This window comes from Wyeomyia smithii, chromosome 1 (assembly GCF_029784165.1).
Source record: "Wyeomyia smithii strain HCP4-BCI-WySm-NY-G18 chromosome 1, ASM2978416v1, whole genome shotgun sequence".
NCBI classification, from domain to species: domain Eukaryota; kingdom Metazoa; phylum Arthropoda; class Insecta; order Diptera; family Culicidae; genus Wyeomyia; species Wyeomyia smithii.
This window is the reverse complement of record NC_073694.1, coordinates 170,399,068-170,423,451: the sequence shown is the minus strand read 5'-3', so window position 1 is coordinate 170,423,451 and position 24,384 is coordinate 170,399,068. Positions and strand designations below refer to the sequence as shown.

Genomic DNA, 24,384 nt, shown 5'->3' with positions numbered 1-24,384 from the left:
AGTCATCGGGGCCAGTTGAAAACATCATTTTCTAGAGCTGCCGCCGAACAAAAGTTTGTTCGTAACACCATTTTCTATCATCTGGAGATTGAGCCCCAGACTTGTACAATTTTGGGACACCCTAATGTACATTTATTGTTCAAGAATATTTATGCATTTTGAGTAGCATGGGCAAATATTTCGCATCTAAACCTGTGGTGCTCCAAAGTAACCATGTAAGAGAAAGGGTTAAAATATTCACAGATTCATGTTCCAACGAGAAACCTTTGAAACGTGAGGTTTTTCAGTGTGGACTCATCACTGCGACCAGAGCTTAGATCTATTGTGATATTACCCAGGTGATTTCTGTACTCCGCACTTCATATTATTGGCAGTATCACCATTGAAGTAAGTGATACGCTTATCATTCATATCCGTGCTTGTGTGTAAGTTTTACCTTTCCGTTTCAAACTTACTACTCTACTATACCGAGCCTCTGTCCCTTCTAACAATATCGCCTAGTTACAATTCCCCGGAGAGTACTTTCATACGTTACTCACACCAGTTTTATTATAACAGGGACTTAATTTTGTTAGAAGGAATGTCAACAGAGGTACTGTAGAATTCAGTTTGAAGGAAAGGTACTTGGTGGGAAGCCTGAGAATAAACCCATGCTAAAGTCCTTTGGCAACCAAATCAGAGGCGTCTCGTCCACCTGTTCAACCTGTTCATATGACAGGTAGACAATCTCAGAAAAAAAGTGATTTTTTCACATTTGTAGAGTGGATGAAAAATCATCGAAGGTAATTTATTTGTAATTTCAATGTTATCCCGAACATCCTTATTTTATTTTCTACATAGTGGAAATTCATGCACCGTGAAGAATGTAACCTGATGGGCTACACTTCAGACTACGCCATACAACTCACACGCAACGCAACCCACACGGCCACACGCAATAATGACTACCGTTTGTTCAGACCATTCCCATGAACTAACCGTCGTTCAACACTACTCTGCACCTTCAAGTGCGGCAGGGTAGACGCAGTCATTTATGCTCACCACTACTAATGCGACGCCTCGCGTAAAAATGACATTTTTGGTTCAAACTTTCTGCTGAACAAAACCGATGTCAGCGAGAGAAAACATTCATTACACACCACCTCTCTTTAGTGTCTGGTAATCTGTTTCGTTGTGCCTTTCTGTTTCTTTTCTCGACGTCATTGAAATTTGAGAGACCACGTGGCCGCGAGAGTTCGCAGATCCATCTTCAGAGCTTTCGTAGTGCAAATGAAAAACGAGCAAATTCATTCATTATTTCTGTCAATGAGGTGGAATTCTTCCGTCGATGTATAGTTTCATTCAAACCTCTACACCCATTTTGTTCATTCGAAAACTTGAACCTTGCATAGTCCGCATAGTATACGTTTGTGTTCTTACGCGCTGCTTTCTTTTAAGTTTAAAATTTTAACATCGTCAAAGGAAACGCTTTAGCATTGAACTAAGATTTGATAAACAAAGATAGGTTTTTTACTCATGCGAAAAGTTTAGAGGCAAAAAGATCATAAACATAATTTTAATTATCGTTGGACAAAACCTGAACGATACTGACATTGCATATCACAACGCCATCCGTCGAGCGAACTTTTCTAGTTCTTCGACGGATCAAGAGTTATTTACGACTAAAACCGATCATTGAGAATCATGATGTGATAAATGTGGATAAAGATTTCCTCTATGAAATGATGCAGATATCATTATTCTACGAGAAAATTATCGGAAAACTCGCGGTCATAATAGACCGTAGAATTTCTTTGCCATATAGATAAATGTAGAGAGATAAAAGTTTCCGAAACTGTTATCACATACTGTTGTTTCAGTGTTGCAAATGTTGATTGAACAGGTAGCCCACTTGGTCACGCGTCGCCTCTGAACCAAATGGCCTGATTCTACTAAGATTCGAACTCACGACCACCCGCTTACCAAGGCGGACGCTGTAACCTTGCGGCTACGAAGCTCCCCTAACCTGAGCAGTAAGGTGGATTATAAGTCTTCAGAGTATGGACCAAAGATATTGTAACATTTCTCCTAAAGACCGAATTCATCTGAATAAATACTCGCCCGAAGGATGTTTTCCCGAACGTACATTCGGATTGGTGGAAACTATGGTCGTATGCTGACTGAGAAGGGGGATCGTACGCATCTTTATCCTTATTTTTAGGGCGGCGTACGCCAGCTTCTGACGCGGAGCGTGCGGCTGATTCTCGAAATGCGGTGCTTCGCCAGCTATATCAAAGACGGCAGCCCCGTCGCAAGACTAGGTATCGCAGCCCTACTAAGGCAGCATAACGAGCATAAAATACTACGAACAATCCAGATACAAATACGGATCGAAATAATTGACATGGACCTAGGCGAACGAAAAAGGACAACGATTATTGGAAACTCGGTACTTGGAATTTAAGGACTCTCCCCGAACCGGCACGTGCAGGTATCCTGGCTAGAGAGCTGTGGTGAATGGAGGTTGCTGCCATACAGAAGGTGAAGTGGCCGGGAACGGGAGAACACGAATTCCTGGCAGTAAATCCTATTGCGGGCACTTCATTTAAGTACCACATCTAGTACAATGCGACGTGAAAGCAGAAAGGAGAGTAAATTTCGAGCTCATAGGGAAAGAGATGAAGCGTATTGAGAATTAAGGGCAAATTTTTCAACTTCAGCCTGATAAATGTGTACTCACCGACCAACGATAAACCCGATGAAGAGAAGAATGAGTTCTATGAGCTTCTGGAAAAGCCGTATAATGAGTGTCCAGAACATGACATCAATATCGTAATCGGGGATGCAAATGCGCAGGTAGGGCAGAAGAACTTCTTTCGCCCCGTGATTGAAAGAGGAAGCCTCCACTCCACGACGAACGACAACAGCCTGAGGCTTGTAAATTTCGCTACAGCCAGAGGTATGGCTATCTATAGCACCTATTTTGCACTCCGGAATATACGTAAGCACACCAGAATGCACGCGAATGGAGAGGCCTGCCCCTCAGATCGACCATGTTCTGATTAATGGTCGGCACTTTTCAGACGTTATAGACATGAGGTCGTTTAGAGGACATATCCACATCCTCATCTGCAGATGTCTAAAACATCACATCCGTAACATCCCTGCAATCCAGGACAACAAGGAGGATACAGTTGAACATGCATCGGCTTTCAACTAGAGAAGTGGCCACAGAGTACCTGCAAAAGGTTGATGAGCGGATCGAGGATCAAGTTGAAGGTAACCTGAATAAACTATGGAGCCATATCCACAGTACGATCGGTACAACAGCGGGAGAAGTGTTGGGTACATTTGCGACAGCCACGTCCAATGAGCGGTTGACACTGAGTGCCAGAGCGTCCAGAGTTCACATGTTAGCCACGGCTGTGACTCGTCAGAGCGTAGGAAGATACCGGGAATCTAGAGCTGGTGAAAAAAGACTCCATCGCCGAAAAAGGGGAGCGTATTCTTGCGGAGGCGTAAGGTTGCTTCTCTAGGCACGATGCGAGAAGCTTCTCTAAGATTAATGGAATCAGGAACCGAAAAATGTCAGACCCTGTCATCTGGAACGATAGGGAAGGTAACCTTATTACCGATAGAACTGAGGTAGCCAGGCGTTGGAAGTAACACTTTAGTGTGCTGTTGAATGGTGAAGAAAACAGCGTAGTCGAAAGGGGCAGGATGGTGATTGAGTATGATGGCAAGATGAATTTCGAGAATTCAACTTGCAGACTCACCATCTGTTCATAGACTTTAGGGCAGCGTACGATACAGTTAAGAGGAATACGTTATGGCGAATTATGCTCGAACATGGTTTGCCAACAAAACTAATTAGGCTGATTCGAGCCACCCTTGAAGGCTCTAAATCAAGCGTCAGGATAGCCGGTGAGGTATGAGACTCCTTCGTGACGTTAGATGGTTTGAAGCAGGGAGACGGACTGTCAAACTTATTGTTCAACATCGCCGTGAGATAAAAAGGCGGATAGCAGCTGCAAACAGGGCCTTCTACGGATTACGTAACCAGCTAAGGTCCCACAATCAGCAAACCCGTACTAAACTTGCACTCTACATAACACTAATTTTTCCCGTGGCCATAAAGCAGCGCTTGGTGTTTGAAGCGTAGAATTTTGCGTTTAATCCTTGGCGGCAAACTAGAAAATGGTGTTTGGCGCAGACGCATGAACCATAAAGTGTACCAGGTGTACAAGTCGGCGGATATAGTCAAGCAGATGAAATACAGCAGGTTGCAGTGGGCTGTCGTCGTGCCAGATCTACGGATTTGTTCACTTCTACGGATTTACAAATATATGGGAAAAGGGGGAAATCCGTAGAAATCCATAAAAATCCGCAGAATCTTCGGATTTTCACGAAATAGTTCTGACATCTTTTGTCGACGAGGATACCCGCGAAATATGTGCTAGGGGAGGTTGGGCGATAGCAGCCCAAAACTGAGTGACATGACGATGTTTTCTGGATTCGGCATTGGATCGATAATCGGTCTGTCACCGTAAAAGTAAGTAAGTAACAAGCTGGATTTAAAGACTACTATTTTCTACCATAACAATAACTTGATGTGCATAAAAAAATATGCTTAAAGTTTTAACCAAACTCAAAACATAAAAAAACGAGGAGTCATTTAAACATTTTTACAAACAAATTTCTCAGTCAGTCATCAGAATAGAATCATGAGCTTAATCTTCTGCAAACGATTCTATATAATATTATCTAATTCTTCTTTTTAACTTTCCTAGCCTTTGGCTCTCCCTTCGTCGCTTCCTGTTTGGGAAGTAAAATTCTTCGAAACAGCACCGTATCTCCTTCCGCTGCCAGAGGTCGCTCAGTTCTATTGACCTGTAGTTGCAGATCGTTCCACAGCCTTCGGTCGTGTGGCACACTTAGCTTATCTAACACTCTGCTGCTCAAACCAGGAACTATCGGCTGCAGTATAATACCAACTTGACGCAACACCTCCATCGTGATTCCCAGAATGGTGTGCAACTCGGTTCGCTGCTGTTGATCTTTCAGCTTCCAAGGGGCGCAAGTCTCGAAGAAAGTGTTAGTTGCGTGAAGAAGCTGCACTACGCAATCCACCACTAGATAAAAGTTGTACTGTTGATAGTGAGCGAAGCATTTGTCTAAAATGAATCAATTAAATTTGTTGAACGTTTCAAAAAGTAGATAGCAACGAACCTGACATCGCCTGTAGCAGATCTAGCATTTTCTTTGCACTCTCAGATAGGGATAGCTTATCTAGAATGTTCTGGTCAACCACAGGAACGATCGCGTCCGGATTAAGCGCTTTGCCACAACAACGAGACAGTAAATTACCAAACGAATCTGCCAATTCAGCGTTCAAAATTCGCATGATCTTCGTGTCACTATAGTCTAAAAGTAAACCAACATTTTATAATTCAATGACCTTCTTGCGTTTTACAACAAATCCTACTTCCATCACTGTGTGCTACACCCTCCCTCAGCAGGAAGTAACGAATACCCTCATGCGTGTACAGCTCAGCCCTCTCGTTGGGATCGATTACGTTAAACTTGCTTTTCGACATTTTCTGGCTGTCCACTGTCCAGTGGGAATGTACCAGTAGCTTCTGTGGTGGTTCGAGACCTGCTGCTAGCAGAAAAGCAGGCCAATAAATGCCGTGGAATTTTAAAATATCTTTCCCCAGCACCTGTACAGTTGGTGGCCAGTTTCGATCGAACTGACCGGGGTAACCGGCCACAGTTAGGTAGTTTACCAAGGCATCCAACCACACATACACGCTTTGAGTGGGATCATTGGGAACTTCGATTCCCCAAGAAACGCGAGACTTTGGGCGCGATATAGATATGTCTGGGAGCGGTTCTTCCAGTAAGTCCAGTAGTATTTTCCGGAACTTTACAGGCACTATTCGATCTTCACAAGATTTGATCCAATGTAGGACATCCTGCTGATGACGATCCAGACGGAACATGTAGTTTGTTTCTTCGGTCCATTCGACTGGATGCCCAGATTCAACGGAAACTTTGACTCTTTGGTCGTTCTCTTTCAACTGACTATCGGTTAAAAATGTCTCATCTGGTACGGAATACCAACCGGAGTACTGTGCTGAATAAATGCATCCACTTGCCTCTAATGCACTCCAAAAGCGAGATACAGCAACCGCATGGTCAGTTTCGGTTGTTCGAATGAATCGAGTATGGCCGACTCTAAAGTTGCGGAAAAGTTGTCGATATTGGTCGGAAATCTGCTGACAGTAACGTTCCACCGGTACAGAATGCTTCAAAGCCGCTTGCTGTATCTTCGTGCCATGCTCATCGGTTCCTGTGCTAAAGATAGCCCCGTTATGCGGCACCGTAGAGCCATACACGAGACCTGCGAAACGATGAATGGCGTCAGCGATAACCGCTGAATACAGGTGTCCAATGTGGGGAGCTGAAACATGTGGCAAGCTCGTCAAAGTAAATTATTATGTTAGGGAAAACTCGAGCTGTCGGTACTCACCAGCATTAACGTAAAAAATCGGTGTGGTCACAAATGAAAACGATTTCGATTTGTGACAAAATGTTCTCAACTGGATAAGGCTTTGCAACATACCAGATAAATTTTGTAATTTCAGCAAAAGCCGAAATAAAATCAATACAGGACGTGTTTTTTTTACAGCGGAACTGTTTCAGTACAGCGGTCAACAAACAACCGAAAAACAGAAAACAGCTGATTTTGACAATTGCCATCAGCTGATCGCAAATCCGTGGAATCATGACAGTTGTGTACGAATTTTCTCAGCAAAAAACAAGAAAAAGACAAAGATGGCTGACGAGTGAAAAATTTTTCTCACCAAAGTGTTAGTTCATCAATTTTTGCAAAATAACTCAGTGCGATCTTATCAAAATGACTGAAAATCACTGTAATCGCATTTGGGCAAGCAACATTGTGGTTTTCGGCATATTGGTTGCGTGTTTCTATTGGCTGCCAGTCATAAACGGTTAGTAAAAAATTCGTACCCCTGTATGCAGGAAAAGAAAATTTGAATTGTTTTTCTGCGATGCAAATTTCAGCCCAGTTGCACAAAAATCTAAAGCACTACGAAACGTTGCACGTGGACGACCTGCGACACCGGATCACGAAACGTGGGACCACGCACAGTAGTCATCCGTTCAACACCATTAAGGAGGTGGAATTTCGGGTACTGGGGCGCAATTTTCGTCTGATACTACACCCCCATCGGGAAGTTCTGCACAGTAACTTCAGAGCTTATTCAGTCGATGGCAGCGGAACAGAATCGATCGTTCATCTGGATCGAGATAACTTTTTTAGAGGTCGAGTGTTCGGGGAAACCAACTCGCACGTCAATGCACACTTAGAGAACGGAATTCTAACGGCGTCGGTCGTACTGCCAGATGAAACGTATCATATTGAACCTTCTTGGCGACACCTCGACCAACCGGATGGTAGACATATGATAGCGTACAAGTCGTCCGATATCAAATTCAGCTGGGACGACGTGGAAGCCGTTGGGGTCAGCGATATGGGAGGCGTTGCGAGAACCTGTGGCTACGTCAAGGAAGGATTGGAGCTTGAACACCACGATGAGGAAAACGAAGACAAAGGCGCAAACTTGGAGCAAACCGAATCTTCTGGATCAGTATGGGCCGTAACGGAACCGACGACTAGCGAGCAGCGATCGGCAAGAAAGAAACGCCAGGCAGATCAGTATGAGTACACTCCTACTAAAACGCGTTGCCCGTTGCTGCTGGTGGCGGATTATCGATTCTTTCAGGAAATGGGCGGAAGCAACACCAAAACTACCATTAATTATCTGGTAGATTTTTTTGACGTCGTTTACTCTGAGGTAGCGCATTTTGAAACTATTTGCTGTCATTTTCAGATCAGTTTGATAGATCGAGTTCACAAGATCTATAACGACACGATATGGCAAGATCGATCCGATCAGGAAGGATTCAAAGGGATGGGATTCGTTATTAAAAAGATAGTGGTTCATTCGGAACCAACAAGAGTGCGAGGAGGCGAAGCACACTACAATATGGTCCGAGAAAAGTGGGACGTTCGCAATCTACTGGAGGTAAGTTTCGAGTACTGCAGTTCTTTACAACACCACAAAAGCTGAAATCCAATACACCAACTTACCCATCTATCTGTCATTCAAACACGCTGCTCGGATTGTTATCATTTAAAAATTTGAAGGTATTTTCTCGCGAATACAGCCACAAAGACTTTTGTCTGGCTCATCTATTCACAGACCTCAAGTTTGAGGGTGGTATTTTGGGATTAGCGTACGTTGGTTCGCCGCGGCGAAACTCCGTCGGTGGCATTTGTACGCCAGGTGCTTTTTTTCTAGTTCTCGAAAGCCGTATGGTTTTATTGGTAGTCCCTAACTTTCTATTTCTACCTTTCCTAGAATACTTCAAAAATGGTTACACTCTTTATCTGAACTCTGGTCTCAGCAGTTCGCGTAATCACTATGGCCAGCGTGTCATTACACGTGAAGCAGATCTGGTGACGGCTCACGAGTTTGGTCATAACTGGGGTTCAGAGCATGATCCAGATATTTCGGAATGTTCACCTAGTGCTTCACAGGGCGGTAGTTTCCTGATGTACACTTATTCGGTCAGCGGGTACGATGTCAACAACAAAAAGTTTTCACCCTGCTCGCTGCGCTCGATCCGTAAGGTTTTACAGGCCAAGTCAGGTCGATGTTTTTCCGAACCAGAAGAGTCGTTCTGCGGGAATCTACGTGTCGAGGGTGACGAACAATGCGATGCAGGTTTGCTTGGGACGGAAGATAACGATGCTTGCTGTGACAAGAATTGTAAACTGCGTCGGAATCAGGGAGCGGTTTGTAGTGATAAAAACTCTCCTTGCTGCCAGAATTGTCAGTACATGATGGCCGGAGTAAAATGCCGCGAGGCACAGTATGCTACATGCGAACAGGAAGCTCGCTGTACTGGAAACCACGCCGACTGTCCGAAAAGTCCCCCCATGGGTGATGGAACCATGTGCCAGGAGAGAGGCCAGTGTCGTAACGGCAAATGTGTGCCCTACTGCGAAACGCAAGGACTGCAAAGCTGTATGTGCGACACAATGGCGGATGCGTGCAAGCGGTGCTGCCGGCAAAGCATAAACGAAACCTGCTTCCCTGTGGAACCCCCCGATGTCCTGCCAGACGGTACTCCCTGTATTCAGGGTTTCTGTAATAAAGGAATGTGCGAGAAAACGATACAGGACGTTGTGGAACGTTTCTGGGATATCATTGAGGAAATTAACATCAACAAAGTTTTGCGCTTCTTGCGTGACAATATCGTCAGTAAGTTTTAGACACTTAACTCCGACCGTTTGGACGCTTATGATTTTTCTGTTCCAGTGGCAGTCGTTATGCTGACCGCCTTGTTTTGGATTCCGGTAAGCTGCATAATATCGTACTTCGATCGGAAAAAACGAAAGGAAGACTGGAAAGAATACGAGTGGAGCCAGAAATTAGACTTAATTCATCCTAGTGATCGTCGGCGGGTTATTCATATAAGGTTTTTAGTACTTTGACGAAAGCGAATCAGTTTAACTTTAAAATTGATATTTCAGGGTCCCCCGGCAAAAAATCACCGTAGCTCGAATGTAAGATCCAACCAGTTCAAATAGGGTTAGTAACGAAAGGCTGAAACTCAAAAGGCTGAAACCCGAAAGGCTGAAACTCGAAAGGCTGAAAAGTATGTTTCATAACGAAAGGCTGAATGCACAAAAGGCTGAAACCACAAAAGGCTGAATGAACAAAAGGCTGAAACATGAAAGGCTGAAACTTTTGTAACTTTAATCATAATCGTTGAAAAATTCGGACACATGGATAACAAACCTTTATAAGGTGAAAGAGTTTAATGTTTGAGTATTAATTGGTTTGTGCAATGGAAAATAATTTTCGGCAACATTTGAATCTATACACACTTGACTCTTGTACACGTTTCCTAGATAATTCAGGGCGAGACGGCCGAAGGCCGCGAGTGTGCGCCGGCGACCCGCCGTCGGAAGCGCCGGCCACTGCGGGGGGGCAGCCCCCCCGCAGAAATCACCTCTGTATAGGTTCGTTCGTTTTCCTAGGTCTACTGACTCGTAGGGGTGATCCCCTAGTTTAGTCCGAACGAGCGATAGCGAGTAAGGACAGCATACATCTCGGACAATCGAGTCGGCCGTAGGCCGCGAGTGTTCTTTTAGAAATGAACTTTGTGAATTTCAGCCTTATGATTTTTCAGCTTTTCGTGATTCAGCCTTTCGTGTTTTCAGCCTTTCGTGTTTTCAGCCTTATGTAGTTTTCAGCCTTTCGTGATTCAGCCTTTCGAATTTCAGCCTTTCATGTTTCAGCCTTTTGAGTTTCAGCCTTTCGTAGTAGACCCGTTCAAATATTATCACACAATTCCTTTCCTTTAAGAGCGCAACAATCCCACTTAAACTAGAAAATAAAAACATCGGAATTTCTTTTAATGAAATAGGACACTCGTTTTCACTTATCCGAAGTGTTGTCATTCTGTTGTAATTCATATTTCCACTTTCCGTCTGCGGCAAGCTTCTTTCCTCGTTTGATGGCTTCTTCGACACCCACCTTTCGTAATGCTAACCGACGTTCCTTTCGTGTGCCACTGTTTTGTAACACCGTGCTCATCAAACGCTGCCGGAAACTATCCACCATTACCTGTGACAGCTCGTACGCAAGCATATCTTCCGATCGATCCGATACTTTCTCGTAGGTCAACAAACGACGCGCACTGTAAACCGTCAGCGGCTGCTCTGAGTTAGCTATCAACTGTAAACATTTATGCTGCGGCACCATTTCCGGCGAAAAATCTTTTCTAAAAACAGTCCAAAGAATGCATTGGTCATTGGTAAGCTTGTACTTAAACTAAAACTGCTCCTTTTTACCTAAGAAGTGGAAACCAGCAAACTAAACGTCCTCCCATTTTAAGATGCTGAGCGGAAAAGTTAAGTAGATCACGGTACAGTTGATCAAACTGGTAAGGCGATGTGGACGGATAGTGCACAACTCCTTCATTTAAACAAGTGGCCCGTCGTTGCGTTTTAAATTCGACCCGTTCCGTAGCTTCTCGAATTCCATACGGGGCTAAAATTAAACCATCATTATCATCAGCCCAACAACATGCCATAATCATTCTATCCACTTACGATCCGTTACTATGCTATCGAACTGAATGCAATCATTCCAAATACTCCTGCTGAAGTCCGAAATTAGAACATCTAGGTACTGTCCCTCGCAACCGTACTGTGTCAGGTTGGCGTAGATACTTTCATCGCACGCGCGCACCTTTTGATTCGCCCTGGTTGGCTTGGACTTACCGTGTACCGTCATGTAATCGATATCTGAACCCATAACGTAGGCACCAAACTTAGCTGCAGCCACCAGCAGCGAACCAGATCCAACAAATGGATCAAAAACTACATCACCTCGCTTTGCCAGAGCCTGATTGGCCATCAGCAGCGACAACTGTGGATCCATCGATGTATTCCCGATAAATTTACGCTTCTTCAGCGATAACTCGTTGATGGTATCCCGACTCCCATCAGCCACCCATTTACCGAACATAATATCCAACGGTTGCTCGGGAACGTCCATCGGGTCCAAACCCCAGAATTCCAGATACCAATAGTGAACATCCGGTGCGTTCAATTTAACAGGACCTTCAGCTGGCAAATAATGCATCGTCTCCATTTTAGCCACTTTCTCCGCTTGGCTGAAATGTTTATTGTACGTTTCGACAGTCACCTTAAAGCTGCGATCCTTACTGAACAACGAGTCTAATGCCGATCTGTTGGTTTGAATGAATCCACTTAACTGTTCGTGGAAGGCACTGAACGATTTCGAGTGGGACCACAGCTCAAAAATACACCGCAGTGACATCGACCGAGAAGCCAGCTTTTTGGCAGACTCATCGTTTTGAAGTTCTACAATCCAAAATGGATTTTCAGGTTTGTGATCTTGAGCGGTTCTCATTGGTAAATTCCATAATCGAAGAAGCGAAGCGATTTCCTGGATTAAATTATTTATTTAATCGTTTTGCTCATCGATAAAAAAAAACAAACACTTACGGCTTGCCGAAAGTCGACGTGCTCCTGAGCAAACCACAAAACATACTTTTTCCATTGAGCGGACATAATCAGTTCACAAAACAAAAAAAAACGCACGTTTCCCTGATACAATGTTTACAAACTTATGATGTGACAGTTGTTCTTTTTCCATTCACAAACGTCAAACAATCACTGACATTTTAATGATGGTTTTATTATAGGGTAATCAAAAACAAACTATCCTCTATTGACCTGTATATGAAACTTGCAAGAGGGCATAGTTTGGACCTCAGCTGTGACCGTACTCGTAATACCGAGATTGGCTAAGCTACCTCTAACTAGACCGCATGTAAACGCCACAAACTAACACCAAAAGTAAAAAGAACCAAATTAACATTAATTCATTTCACATAGCCGGTACGCAACCATCGGAACTTACCTTTGGGGCGTGCTCCAGATACTGCGAGCTCGCTGACAGTCGGGTCAAAAAGCGAAACGCATTATCCTGTAGGACGTATACGCCCTGGTGGTTGGTCCGCAGATTGTCGATCTGCTTCCGGTAGATTGAACTCCAAAAGTCCGTGCAGATGAACTTCATCGTGTCCAGTTCGTCCTTAAAACGGGGCCATTCACGAGTCAGCCGTTCGATAATCCGGTAGCCGGTCGAATAACCGATATACTCTAACGCTGATAAGTCATTTTCCTGTAGTGAAAGAGATGGTATTTTTTTGGGAAAACGTCAATCGTTGAAAAATACCTTATTGCCCTCTTTGAACAGAATATAGTTTACTATTTCGGAGTGAAGGTACTCGAATATTGCTTCTTCAGCCATTACAGCTGTAATGTATTTATATATATAAATTATCTTTTTCTTTCTTGACTCCGGAACCGAAACACAGTTTTCCCGTGGCTGTTGTTATGATCCACCAACCTCAACAAATTTCATTTCACCGTTCTTTGTAGCTGGTTTATACTGTTTATAGATTAAAATTGCCCGTGATGGAACGATTGGCAAATAAAAGCGCAATTCGACACATAGGTGGCGGTAAAAATGATTATTATTCTATTGTTGGCTCCATTTTCATTTCGAATCCACCGTGGTTCCATAATGTTACATGTTATTTAATATTTTACATTTGCAGAATTGGTTGTTCGAGTAAATGACACTTTTATATTTTGATGGCGCTGATGTCGAAATACATGACGCAGCGCGAACAGCCAAACAGTCGATTGAATAACCGCACTCGAGTTGATGTTTTCATTATATTTTTGCTAACTTTCAATGGGGACCGTGTTTACAGATTTCTTATGTGTGGAGACATTTTTATGGAGTGTAAAGACAACTCTCATATGCGTGTGATGACAAAAGCAAAAATATTTCCCTCCTTTTTTCTCATGCAAAAACCAAACAAATATCAGCACCTTCGTAGTCGCGAATTGCGAAGTTTTTAAATGAAATGAAACGAAACGCTGATTTTCACATCAGCGCCAACTATGTACCAAGTGCAGTACTTACTTGCCTTGCTCTTTTTGCCTGCGTTTTTTTACGGGAATTTTGGAAGGTTGTCCGACTTTTCCTAGAAAACCATTCCCCAGAAAATAAAGTGTCGAAGGATTTTCCCCAGAATGAACCATTCTCCAGAATGCCAAATCCCAGAATATACTAGTTACCAGAACTCTAAACCCCTGATAGTACTAGTTACCAGAAAACCGTTTCCCAGAATGCACCAATGCCCAGAAAACTATTCTCCAGCATCACCGTAACCGGAAAAAACAGTAAGGTAAGATGGGTCACGGGGCAAGATGGGTCAGTGCCGTTTTTGAGCGTGAAATAATTTTTTTTTTGTGATGACACTAATTTTGCATGGTGCTTAACGTATTTTTGACTACGTATCACGTGTTCATTGTTCATATTTGCATATTGCTTGTTTTTAATAAATAAAATATTTTGAAGTAGAATACTTCTCTCAGGAAGTTCGGCTACATAGGGATGTGAAATGAAAATCTAAAACTGAAAAAAGTGAGAAATATGTCCAATTTCAAATGCTAATAAATCGGTTAGTTTTCGATGGATTTCCTTCGTTTTTGCAGCAATCGATTAGAAAATCTTCTAAGATTCTTACCAAATGCATGAAATTGCAATTTTTTTATTCGAACTATTGTACTATTGAAAATTCTTAAGCCTTGTCAAAACACAAAATTTGACCTCTGATTGGTCGTTATACCGCGCTTTCCCAAGCACGGTCGACAGAGTTATGGACCTAGTAAATTGGAAATGCATCATTTGGCCTATATAAAAGCTTCATCAGATAATAAACAGACTTTTCATCGGATATAAAATTGAACAACTGAAATTTGAAGAACACAAATTAATATTTTCTCGTTTTGCGCTATAATCCAAATTAACTATAATTATCTTCATCTACATGCATACTCTGACTATTATTACGTGTTTGCGTCGCTTAGTGTTTGGCTACGGTTATGCAAAACGCAAATAACGGCGCGATGCTATTCGGCAAGAAGAAATGTGTTGAAATGTATAGCTCTACTTCGCCTAAAAAAGAGCTGTACATTTCACACGGTAAGGCGAATCGCATCGCGCCGTCATTCGCGTTCTGCATAACCGTAGCCTTTGTTCCGTTCCCGTTTAATGATGTCGTATTAAATGTACATATTACAATTCGGCAGCACTTCAACTTCCCATTTGCACAAAATTTAAAAATATTCAATGAACTTCATTCAAAATATCAAACAAAAAGAAATTACAATACTGCAAATGAACGGTCAACGTTTATTTACTAGAAAAAATGACTGACACGCAAGCAGCCGGGTTATCTTTCTTATAAAAGTATTCTACTTCAACCTTGCGGTTGTGGCTTTGCATACAACCTTCCTGTGATTTTTTCGCTAAGTTTCTTAGGCGATTTACACTTTTGAAAAAAACGTGTTCTTTCGTCGTACGCTATATAATTTGAAGTAAACCTTTATTGCAGAAGCAGTTTTACTCATGATGTACTAAATAATATGCTTTTGAGCATAAATAAATGTAAAATAAACATGAATATTGCAATCGTGGCCTAAATTAATGATTGGGGCAGTATAGGTCACCCAAGACAAGGCAGTATAGTTTTGTCAACATTTCAGTTTTAAGGCTAGATTCGACGCATGGTGTTGTCACTTTGAAAAAACATTCATTGCTTCAATAAGTCGACAGTAGCGAAGTTCTTCAAAATGCTACAAAAAGTAATCGCCGAGGAAAATTTAATCCCTTCGGCGGTATAATATGGACGAGATGACCCAATATTTTTGTTATCTATGAAGAGAAGGCATTTTTCTTGCTATCCATAAAAATTTCGTTGAGATTTAATCATAATTTTGTTCTGTTTGAGAGGGTGACCCATCTTACCCCACCAAATGACCCATCTTGCCCCGCCTTTTTTACAGTGCAATATAAAACAAGCTTTTCTAAAAATTCTGTAAAAGCGAACCAACACTTGATTTTTGTTATTTTTTAGCGTAATTTTATAAAATATGCATAACATCAATATAATCATCTGAAAAGTAGACCAAAAGTTACTTCAGTTACGAGATATTGAAAATTTGGCTTATTTGACCCATCTTGCCCCACCTTACCCTATTCAGTTATTATATTGTTAACATTCTAAATTATTTGACATTTTTAATTAACACTTGCGTACTAGAGCCGAAAATATGAAAATTCTTTACCTGCCATTCCGCAAGATCTAAACCGAATTTGATCGAACCTTTTTCAAAGGATCACAAATTTATCATAGTTTTTGGGACAGTAGGGGACATTTGTTCCGGATTTATCAAGGGGAAAGGTGGGGTAAGTACCCTTCCAGAGACACAGGCTAAATTAAAAACGGTAGCGAAACCTTGCTTCAACATATCAAGCTTTAGGTTTTTGCAAAACAACACTATTAACGATTGGTATTTCGCCACTTTGTTTTAATTCGATAGACCCGCGACCCGGCAGCCCCGTAGCCCGAGTCATCACAGTCTTCAGAGCCAATCCTTATCCCGAAGTTACGGATCTAATTTCCCGACTTCCCTTATCCACATTGATCTATCGACTAGAGACCCTACACCTTGGAGACCTGCTGCGGATTCGGTACAAGCTGTTGAGACTTTGCGTACCCCAGTCTTCGATTTTCAAGGTCTACTACCATGCTCTACTAGCCTGTCCAACCATATCTCTCTATGAAAGACTTCCATGGCTAGTATGACTGTTAAACAGAAAAGAAAACTCTTCCGATATCTCTTGTTGGCTTCTCGAAGGAAAGGATTCATGTTGCCATGATTACAAAGGCGCTACCGTTTCCGGTTTGCACGCCAATGCAAACGTATACTCAACAGGTTCCGGAATTGTAACCGGGTTCCCTTTCGCTCGTTTAATATACACTAGTGGATGTTGCATCGACCCAAGAAAACGAACGAACCTCTACAGAGGTAATTTCTGCGGGGGGGCTGCCCTCCATGTGAACTAGATTAACCGAATTGAGATGAGAAGGGGTATTTTAGATTTTTGGTCAAGGAGCCTCAGAAATCAATTCGCTACTGTGTTTTTGTGGTCGACTTGTGATGTTCATTCAGCCAAAAACGATTACTGAAAGTTCTCTGATTTTATGACTATGGCCTGGTGTCAAGCGCTTACTTATTTCTTCTTCTCCTCCTCCTTCATGGCGAGCCACTTGACGGACTATACTGCCAAGTTGTGTCAGTCGTGAAGTTGTGTTGGGCATCATTCGCCTCTTTTACTTTTCGATGTAACGGGGTGATACCGTTTTGACAATGTTTCACTCGTGGATTTGACAGTTTGATATTTTGTTTATTTAGATCGGGGAAAAACCTTTGTACGCGCTTTTAAATTTGGATACGGTTTGTTTTGATAAAATCTGCTACTTCTTTGTATATTTTTGTTCCGGCTTTTTTAAGTAATGATTCAGTCTCGTCGTCAGTTAGTAAGCATTTAAATTTATATCTGTTATCTATGTATTTATTGCATCTGAATAGAATGTGGTTTATATCCTCTGTTACTCCACATTCGTCACAATTTGCGTCTGTTATTAGTTTCCATTTCTTAAGTTTGTCTTTGGTCATTGTGTGAAAAGACCTAAGTCTTCCTATTGAAATAATTTCGTGTGTCTGAAGTCCTAGTTTGTAAAACCAGGGTTTGAGTGTTGGAGTTGGATAAATATTGTAGTGTCGTGCTCCCGTACTTTTTGCTTGTTCTGTGTAAAGTGTATTCCATTCTTGTAATGTTTCTTTTTTAGCTAAGTTAAATGCGTCTGCTTGTGGTAGTTTAGTATATATTGTGTTTGTACTGTTGCATCCTAGTTTTGATAGTAAATCGGCTTTGTCATTTCCAGTTATGCCTTTGTGTCCTGGAACCCATTGAAAGGATATTTGTTTAGATGTTCTGTTTAATTTTGTTAGAATTTCTGTAACTATGTAGTTATTTTTAATGTTTCTAGACTTTAGTGAGATTAAGCCAGATTTTGAATCTGAGCATATAACGAATTGTTTTTCTGATCGTGTATTGATTACGTCTATTGCTGTGTTGATTGCAGTAAGTTCAACATTCATGATTGTAAGTTCTCTGTTTACTTTGCAGCTTATGGATTCTTCGTTTTCAAACCATATACCTATACCGCAGCTATCAGATGTTTTTGATCCGTCCGTGTATACTTTTATAAAGTTGTTGTAGTTATTTTGGATGTGTTCGTTCGTCAATGCTCTGATGGTAAATTCATTCATGTTTGATTTGTTTACAATGTTAGGAATTTCTGTTATTATTTGTAAATTATCTGTTTCTTCTATGGTTTTTCTTAGCTCATCAGGGATGATTGAGCTACTGGTTTGGACTACTAGATAGTTATTTTCATATGTAGTTTTTTCTAAAAAGGTTGAGTTTTTTGGGAGCATATCGATTTCGGTGAATTTACTTAAAATTTAAATAATGGGTTTGTTATGGGCAAATATTTTAATGGCCTCTTTCTTGGCTAAATAGTTGGCCCTTTCTTTTATAGGCATTTCCCCTGCTTCTGCGTATAAGACGTTGATGGGTGTGGATTTAACCAGTCTTAAACAAGTTCTAATCCCTGCATTAAATGTAGTATTGAGTTTTTGAAGATTGGTTTTTGCAACTCCTCCATAAATCGTTAAACCGTAGTCTATCTCAGAACGAATAACTGCTTTGTTAATTTTGAGGGCCGTTTGTGGATGTGCTCCGTATTTCTTTTTGCATATTATTTTGAGTACATTAAGTTTTTGTTGGGCTTTGTTGTTAGTGTAGTTAATGTGTAGTTTGTGGGATAATTTCTGGTCTATTACATACCCTAAGTATATATGTTGATATATTTGTTCTATGTTTTGATCTCCTATTGTGATGTTTATTTTTTCGTCTAGTTTAGGTGTGAATAGTATTACAGCTGATTTATCTGGGTTTATTTCGATTTTCAAATCTTCTAATTTTGTTTTTATATTGTCTAAAGCTACTTTGGCCGTCAATTCCACTTCTTCTATGGATTCACCTAATATTGTGATTGCAAAATCGTCTGCGAATTGCTCAAGTATTACTTTGTCTGTGGTTATTTCATGTAATGAGCTAGATTATAAATTGAAGAGAAGAGGGGATAGGGGGCATCCTTGAGGTAAACCCCTGTTTGTGGTTCTAGTAAGTTTTTTATTAACGGTTTCTAATAACACGGTTCTTTCTGATGAATATGTTTTCAGCCAACTAAGTATTTTATTTGGTACTAGTTGAACGTTCCCGGCGATGCTCGGGATCAAAGGTTTTAAATTTAAGAACCATTTTTTATAACTCATTACTGCTTTAGCACAACTTACTTAAAATACTTCAATATTTTAAGAACAGAACACACATAAACTGGAAGTCGCCATATCGGATTTCCAAACGACGTATGGAGTTCCACTTTCGGAATTATTGAAATGGTTGGCCAAATACCACTTTAGGTTATTTTTCTGAAGCCGGAAGCCGCCGTTTTGGAAAATGTTGTGTGGAGTCATCCCAGTTTCGAATATACCTATACTGGGTGATATTCGGGCTATTTGACAATCGTTTACAGTAAAACCTCTTTTTAGGAAATTCGAGTAAGTAAGAAGAATTGAGCATGACCATTCATGCTTATTTCTCCTCTATAATGAAATCTAAAGAGATGCTTGTGATTTTTTTCAAAACGAAAATGTTTGTTGGTGTCCAAGGAACACGTCTGAGAAGAAGTAAAGGTTTTCTGATAACTAACAATTTTGCTTTAATCCACAAAACTATGTAGAAAATAAAAAATGACTTTCAATGCTTAAGTCGCCTCTTAATCTATGTTCAAACCAATGAAATGGGACCTTTCCTCCAGCTAAATGTTCCAAGATCTAGTTTGAGTAAAGGTAAAAAAGTAAATCGAATCCCGTAATGTGTTACTACTCACAAATCTACGAATACATCAGAAATGTAAATTTTTTATGCTCGACTCGCACTGATTCAAAACATGGATTTTTCTGCAAAAAAATATTTGGAAATATTAAAGAAACAACGAACATTTTATTGAGAGAAAAATCACATGTCATCGTTTTGAATTTTTATTTGGATGCGACTTGAGCTTATGCTTAAAAAGTCAAAGTTTTGCACGTATTATATGTTTTTCAAAAAAAAAATCACAGAGAGAATTTTAAGGTGTTTCTTTGTATGCAGAAAATCATCTTCAAAAATGCCTCGAACATACGTAGTTCTTTGAGTAATATGTCAGCTTTTAGCAATAAGATACGTGTTATTTTTTCTCAAATGTCTTTCCTGAACATTAACTAACATTTTATTGGAAAACAATCTTATATCATAGCTTTGAATTTTGATTGCAGACAAATTGAGCCTAAATATTCATGATTTTGCACGTTTTACTTAGTTTTGTGAATAATATCTACATTTTCAGTAACCAGATACCTAACATTTCTTCTCAAATGTCATTCCTGAACATGAACGAACATTTCATTGAAAAAAATCACATGCATTGGTTTGAATTATGATTTAGAGACAAATTGAGCCTAAAAATCTTGGTTTTGCATTTTTCACGTAGATTTATTGAAATTATTTAAATTTCAAATGATCAAATTATTTTCCCTTAATTTCATCTTGAAAATATCACAGATCATAGATTCGAATTTTTATTTAGAGGCAAATTCAGTATGAAAAGTCATGATTTCGCATGTTTCGCGTAGTTTTGTGAATATTATCTCGAATTGTAGTAATCAAATACCTGTTATTTTTACTCGAATGTTTTTTTTGAACATCAACGAACTTTTTAATGAAAAAAAATCACATGTCTTCTCTTTGAGTTTTGATTTGGAGACGAATTGAGTATAAAAAGTCATAATTTTGCTTGTCTTATGCAGTTTTGTGAATAATATTTCAAGTTTTAGTAATTAGCTATTAATTATTTTTTCTCGAATGTCTTTCCTGAACATTAACAAACATTTTAATGAAAAAAGGATCTGAAGTCATCGCTTTAAATTTTGGTTTAGAGGTAAATTTAGTGAATAATAATAATAATTTTGTGAATAATATCTCAAGTTTTAGTAATCAGATACTAATTTTTTTCTCGAATGTCTTTTTTTAACATTACAAACATTTTAATGAATAAGGAATCACATGTCATTGCTTTGAATTTTGATTTAGACGCAAATTCAGCTTAAAAAGTCATAATTTTGCTTTTTTCACGTAGTTTTGTGAATAATATTTCTAATTTTAAGTAATCAGCTATTAATTATTCTTCCTCAAATGTCTTTCCTGAACATTAACAATTATCTTAATGAAAAAAGAATCTCATGTCATCGCTTCGAATTTTGATTTTGATGTAAATTCAGTATAAAAAGTCACAATTTTGCATGTTTTACGTAGTTTTGTGTATAATATCTCAAGCTTTAGTAATCAGATACTGATTATTTTTCCTCGAATGTCTTTCCTGAACGTAACAAACATTTTATTGAAAAAAGAATCACATGTCATCGCTTTGAATTTTGATTTAGAGGCAAATTCAGTATAAAAAGTCATAATTTTGCATGTTTTAAGTAGTTTTGCGAATAATATCTCAAATTGTAGTAATCAGATTCTAATTATTTTTCACCAAATGTCTTTCCTGAACATCAGCGAACATTTTCCGGTTAAAAAACCTTTATGTCACAGCTTATTTTTCTGATTTAGAACGATTTCAAATGATGATGATTACTGTACACTACAGAGACGGAGGGAATAATATCAATAAGATCAAGCGTTACGGAATTCCATTTTTATATAGTAGATTTTCATTTTATCTAGCTGTTTAAGTAGAATTTTAATGTCGACGGAGTCGAAAGCTTTAATGAGATCTAGGAAGATTGTCGCGACTATCATTTGTTGCGATGTGCTTCTGTTATTGTTGATATTAAACAGTTAATGCAATCTACTGTTGAAGAATTCTCTTTGAATCCTAATGACAATGGTGGAATTAGATTATTTTCTAAGCTGAAGGTATTAAGTCTTTTTTTGACTTCACTGTTTATAGATTTGAGATTTATGTTTATCAGTGCTATCGGTCTATAAGATTTTGGGTTCAACCGATCTTTAGATGGCTTTAGAATAGGGATAATTTTTATTCATAACCATTGTTTAGGTATTATTCCTCTTTCCCAAACATCGTTAGTTAGGTCGAGTATCTTACTTAGTAGCTCAGTTTTGATATTTTTTAGAAAATAATATGTTAATCGGTTTTCACCTCCTGCTGAGCTGTCTTTCCTATTCATAATTGTTCTGATCATTTTATTTCTACCTATTCCTTTACAATATCTTTCTTCATCTGCAGTGTTATTGGTAAACTCACATTCATCTTGTTTTTCAGTTTCAAAGTTTATTTCTAGGAATGTTTTTGCCAATTGGTCATTGTACATTATTTCAGCGTTGTTTTTGTTTTTGAAATTACACGAAATAGCTTTTACTATTTCCCACATTTGGTTAACGTTTGTTTCTTCGTTAATTTCTTCTAGCATGTTTTTCCTATATTTGTTTACCTCTTTTTTAAGTTTGAGTATAAATTCTCTCTCTGCTTTTTTGAATTTTTGTTTATTTTCTAGGGTTAAATTTTTCCTAAATTGAATGTGTTTTTTGTTCTTCTCTTCGTATAACTTTTTAATTTGTTCTGTCCAGTAAGGTTTTATCTTCTTTTTGCTTTTCGGGTATATTGTATATGTTACTCTGTTTAAAGCATGTTTAATGTTGTTTTCTAAACTATTAATATCAGTTATTTCTTCTGGATTAATTTCATTCAAATTTTCTATTGCTTTCCCTTTGCTTATTATAGTACGCGGTGAGTTAAGAGAGAATTTTTTATAATTTAGGATTTCACATTCTATCAGTTTATGATCTGTACCTAAATTTTCGTTGCTAACTTCCCAATTTACTTTTGATGCGAGATCTAACGTCGTTAGTGTGAGGTCAATCGCTGATGCGTTTCGTTGGATATCTTCCCATCTTGTTGGTACTCCTGTATTAAGAAATACTATGTCGTTGTTTTCTAGTAAGTCACATAAAAGTTCGCCTCTACCATCGGGTTTCTTGGAGTTTTTGTCCCAAAGAGGGTGGTGAGCATTAAAGTCACCGCCTAGCATAATTGGTACATTACTGTTGTGTATATAGTTAACTAGATTTTCTAGTGGAGTCTTTATTTCCCCTAGTGTGGAGTCTGGGGGAATATAGAGAGAAATGAAAATGGTGGGGTTTTTAATATTTTTAATTTTTACTGCTACTAGTTCTAAGTTGACGTTTGGTATTTTGATTTCTTCTGCTTGTAATGTTGAGTGTACTAGTATTCCTGCTCCTCCGAAGCCATCTGTTCTACAATTTTTAAAAAATGCATAATTCAGAAATTTATATTTTTCGTTTTCTTTGATCCAAATTTCTTGTAGTAAAAAAATATGTATGTTTTTAGTAGTTAGGTATGTTTTAATACTTTCTCTTTTTGTTAGTGGTCTTAAACTGTGTATGTTTAGTTGTGATATGTTTAGGGTTTCCGTAAAATTTTCCATGATTTGGTACAAAATTTAAAATTGTTTATTATCGAGTTTATTTTTAACTTTTTCCATTAAACTTGTAATCATGTCGCCGATTTCTATCAAAACAACTTCTGTGCTCGGGTCTGAGCCCGTTGCTTTTTCAGTGTTGTAGTTAAGTAATGTTGTGAAGCAGTTGTTCAGGTGATTTGACATCGCTTGGAATTTCTCCGCTTCAGACACCGCATGCGGGTTATTAGTGATTGTTCTCACTTGTTCTAATATTTTTTCTTCTTGTGGGAAGATGTTCCTGGTGATAGCAGGTTTTTGTTTGGGCTTCAAGAGCCTTTCCATTACTTTGCTGTAATCTATGCGCTCTGGTTTTTGTACCTCTTGTCGGTATCCTGGGATTCGTCTATTTGGACGTTCCAACCCTGGGAATTCGTCGGTAGACTCCAAGATTGCTTATCTGTTTGTTGTTTTCGGGTAGAGTTGTGCGGCTTCAACAAATGTCATTTTATTTAGCATCATAGCGGCATTAATGGATTCTCGTCGTTTGCGTTCAGGGCAGTTCTTGTCTGTAGGTAGATGTTTGTTTCCACAATTTTTACATTTGGCTTGTATTGAATTGTCACATCCTTCGTGTTCTGCTGTGATGTACTTACCGCATCTCAAGCAAGTATCCTTGCTTTTGCATGCTGTCTCCTTGTGTCCAAGTCGCCAGCATTTCTTACAGATTCGCACTGGATATACGTAGATTTCCGGTTTGCAGCATACTCCATATATTTGAACCATTCTTGGAAGCTCTGGTCCTTCGACTGTTATTTTGACTGAACGTGTGTTTATCAGATTCTCAGCTTCTCTCCTTTTAATTCGTTCGACACTAATGATCTTCTTGTCGCATATGGCGTTATGTCGAATTTCTTGTTCTGTAAGTTTAACTGATACATCTTTAATAACTCCGGTTGTCTCGGTCAACATTTTGGGAATATAGACCTTGTAGTTATACTTTCCCAAAAACTCTGAGTTGTTTAGTATTTTTTCTGTATCTTGTGGTTTTTTATACACTAGTTTGTATCTGTATTATCCTGCTTTTTTGAGTTCAGTGAGTTGGTCTAGGTTGGTGTCATGTAAGAATTTCCCTACCTCCATGGGTTCCAGTATTTTTGTTTCTTCTTTTACCGAAATTGGCTCAATAAAGAGTACATTGTATGCGTTGTTTTTAATGTAAACATTTTCTT

The 24,384-nt window shown here is 39.4% G+C and overlaps 4 protein-coding genes across 6 annotated transcripts; 1 reads left to right on the top strand and 3 right to left on the bottom strand.

Moving 5' to 3' along the window:
* Positions 1-4,548: 4,548 nt before the first annotated feature.
* LOC129732724 (methionine--tRNA ligase, mitochondrial) lies at positions 4,549-6,699 on the bottom strand. The gene is made up of 4 exons (XM_055693858.1): positions 6,512-6,699; positions 5,465-6,442; positions 5,209-5,403; positions 4,549-5,153 (listed from the first exon to the last, which is right to left on the bottom strand). The coding sequence occupies exons 1-4, from the start codon at positions 6,600-6,602 to the stop codon at positions 4,744-4,746; spliced, it is 1,674 nt and encodes a 557-aa protein (XP_055549833.1). The 5' UTR covers positions 6,603-6,699; the 3' UTR covers positions 4,549-4,743.
* Positions 6,700-6,794: 95 nt separating this feature from the next.
* LOC129732705 (ADAM 17-like protease) lies at positions 6,795-10,500 on the top strand. 3 transcript variants are annotated; one of them, XM_055693841.1, is made up of 7 exons: positions 6,795-6,992; positions 7,066-7,829; positions 7,896-8,090; positions 8,213-8,351; positions 8,427-9,332; positions 9,390-9,549; positions 9,605-10,500. In XM_055693841.1, exons 1-7 carry the CDS (start codon positions 6,899-6,901, stop codon positions 9,639-9,641), a joined length of 2,295 nt encoding a protein of 764 aa, XP_055549816.1. In that variant the 5' UTR covers positions 6,795-6,898; the 3' UTR covers positions 9,642-10,500. The 3 variants fall into 3 exon arrangements, with proteins under 3 accessions (XP_055549816.1, XP_055549810.1, XP_055549826.1); XM_055693835.1 differs by having other exon boundaries at positions 8,213-9,332; XM_055693851.1 differs by lacking the exons at positions 8,213-8,351; positions 9,390-9,549; positions 9,605-10,500 and having other exon boundaries at positions 8,427-8,847.
* LOC129732732 (tRNA (guanine(10)-N2)-methyltransferase homolog) lies at positions 9,876-12,277 on the bottom strand. Its single transcript, XM_055693872.1, has 4 exons — positions 12,113-12,277; positions 11,192-12,053; positions 10,931-11,129; positions 9,876-10,860 (listed from the first exon to the last, which is right to left on the bottom strand). Exons 1-4 carry the CDS (start codon positions 12,176-12,178, stop codon positions 10,515-10,517), a joined length of 1,473 nt encoding a protein of 490 aa, XP_055549847.1. The 5' UTR covers positions 12,179-12,277; the 3' UTR covers positions 9,876-10,514.
* A 7-nt stretch (positions 12,278-12,284) lies between these two features.
* On the bottom strand, positions 12,285-13,044 carry LOC129732736 (trafficking protein particle complex subunit 6b). The gene is made up of 3 exons (XM_055693886.1): positions 12,849-13,044; positions 12,531-12,794; positions 12,285-12,454 (listed from the first exon to the last, which is right to left on the bottom strand). The coding sequence occupies exons 1-3, from the start codon at positions 12,921-12,923 to the stop codon at positions 12,329-12,331; spliced, it is 465 nt and encodes a 154-aa protein (XP_055549861.1). The 5' UTR covers positions 12,924-13,044; the 3' UTR covers positions 12,285-12,328.
* Between the last annotated feature and the right edge of the window lie 11,340 nt (positions 13,045-24,384).

Coding starts and splice junctions, on each gene's coding strand:
- LOC129732736 (XM_055693886.1), bottom strand. CDS start 12,923: ATGGCTGAAGAAGCAATATTCGAGTACCTTCACTCCGAAATAGTAAAC. Junction 12,795..12,848: donor TGTTCAAAGAGGGCAATAAG/GTATTTTTCAAC, acceptor CTTTCACTACAG/GAAAATGACTTATCAGCGTT. Junction 12,455..12,530: donor ATCTGGAGCACGCCCCAAAG/GTAAGTTCCGAT, acceptor TTTTGGTGTTAG/TTTGTGGCGTTTACATGCGG.
- LOC129732732 (XM_055693872.1), bottom strand. CDS start 12,178: ATGTCCGCTCAATGGAAAAAGTATGTTTTGTGGTTTGCTCAGGAGCAC. Junction 12,054..12,112: donor ACGTCGACTTTCGGCAAGCC/GTAAGTGTTTGT, acceptor AATTTAATCCAG/GAAATCGCTTCGCTTCTTCG. Junction 11,130..11,191: donor CGATAGCATAGTAACGGATC/GTAAGTGGATAG, acceptor GTTTAATTTTAG/CCCCGTATGGAATTCGAGAA.
- LOC129732705 (XM_055693835.1), top strand. CDS start 6,899: ATGACTGAAAATCACTGTAATCGCATTTGGGCAAGCAACATTGTGGTT. Junction 7,830..7,895: donor AAACTACCATTAATTATCTG/GTAGATTTTTTT, acceptor TGTCATTTTCAG/ATCAGTTTGATAGATCGAGT. Junction 9,333..9,389: donor CTTGCGTGACAATATCGTCA/GTAAGTTTTAGA, acceptor TTTCTGTTCCAG/TGGCAGTCGTTATGCTGACC.
- LOC129732724 (XM_055693858.1), bottom strand. CDS start 6,602: ATGTTGCAAAGCCTTATCCAGTTGAGAACATTTTGTCACAAATCGAAA. Junction 6,443..6,511: donor GATTTTTTACGTTAATGCTG/GTGAGTACCGAC, acceptor CACATGTTTCAG/CTCCCCACATTGGACACCTG. Junction 5,154..5,208: donor TCTGCTACAGGCGATGTCAG/GTTCGTTGCTAT, acceptor GATTCATTTTAG/ACAAATGCTTCGCTCACTAT.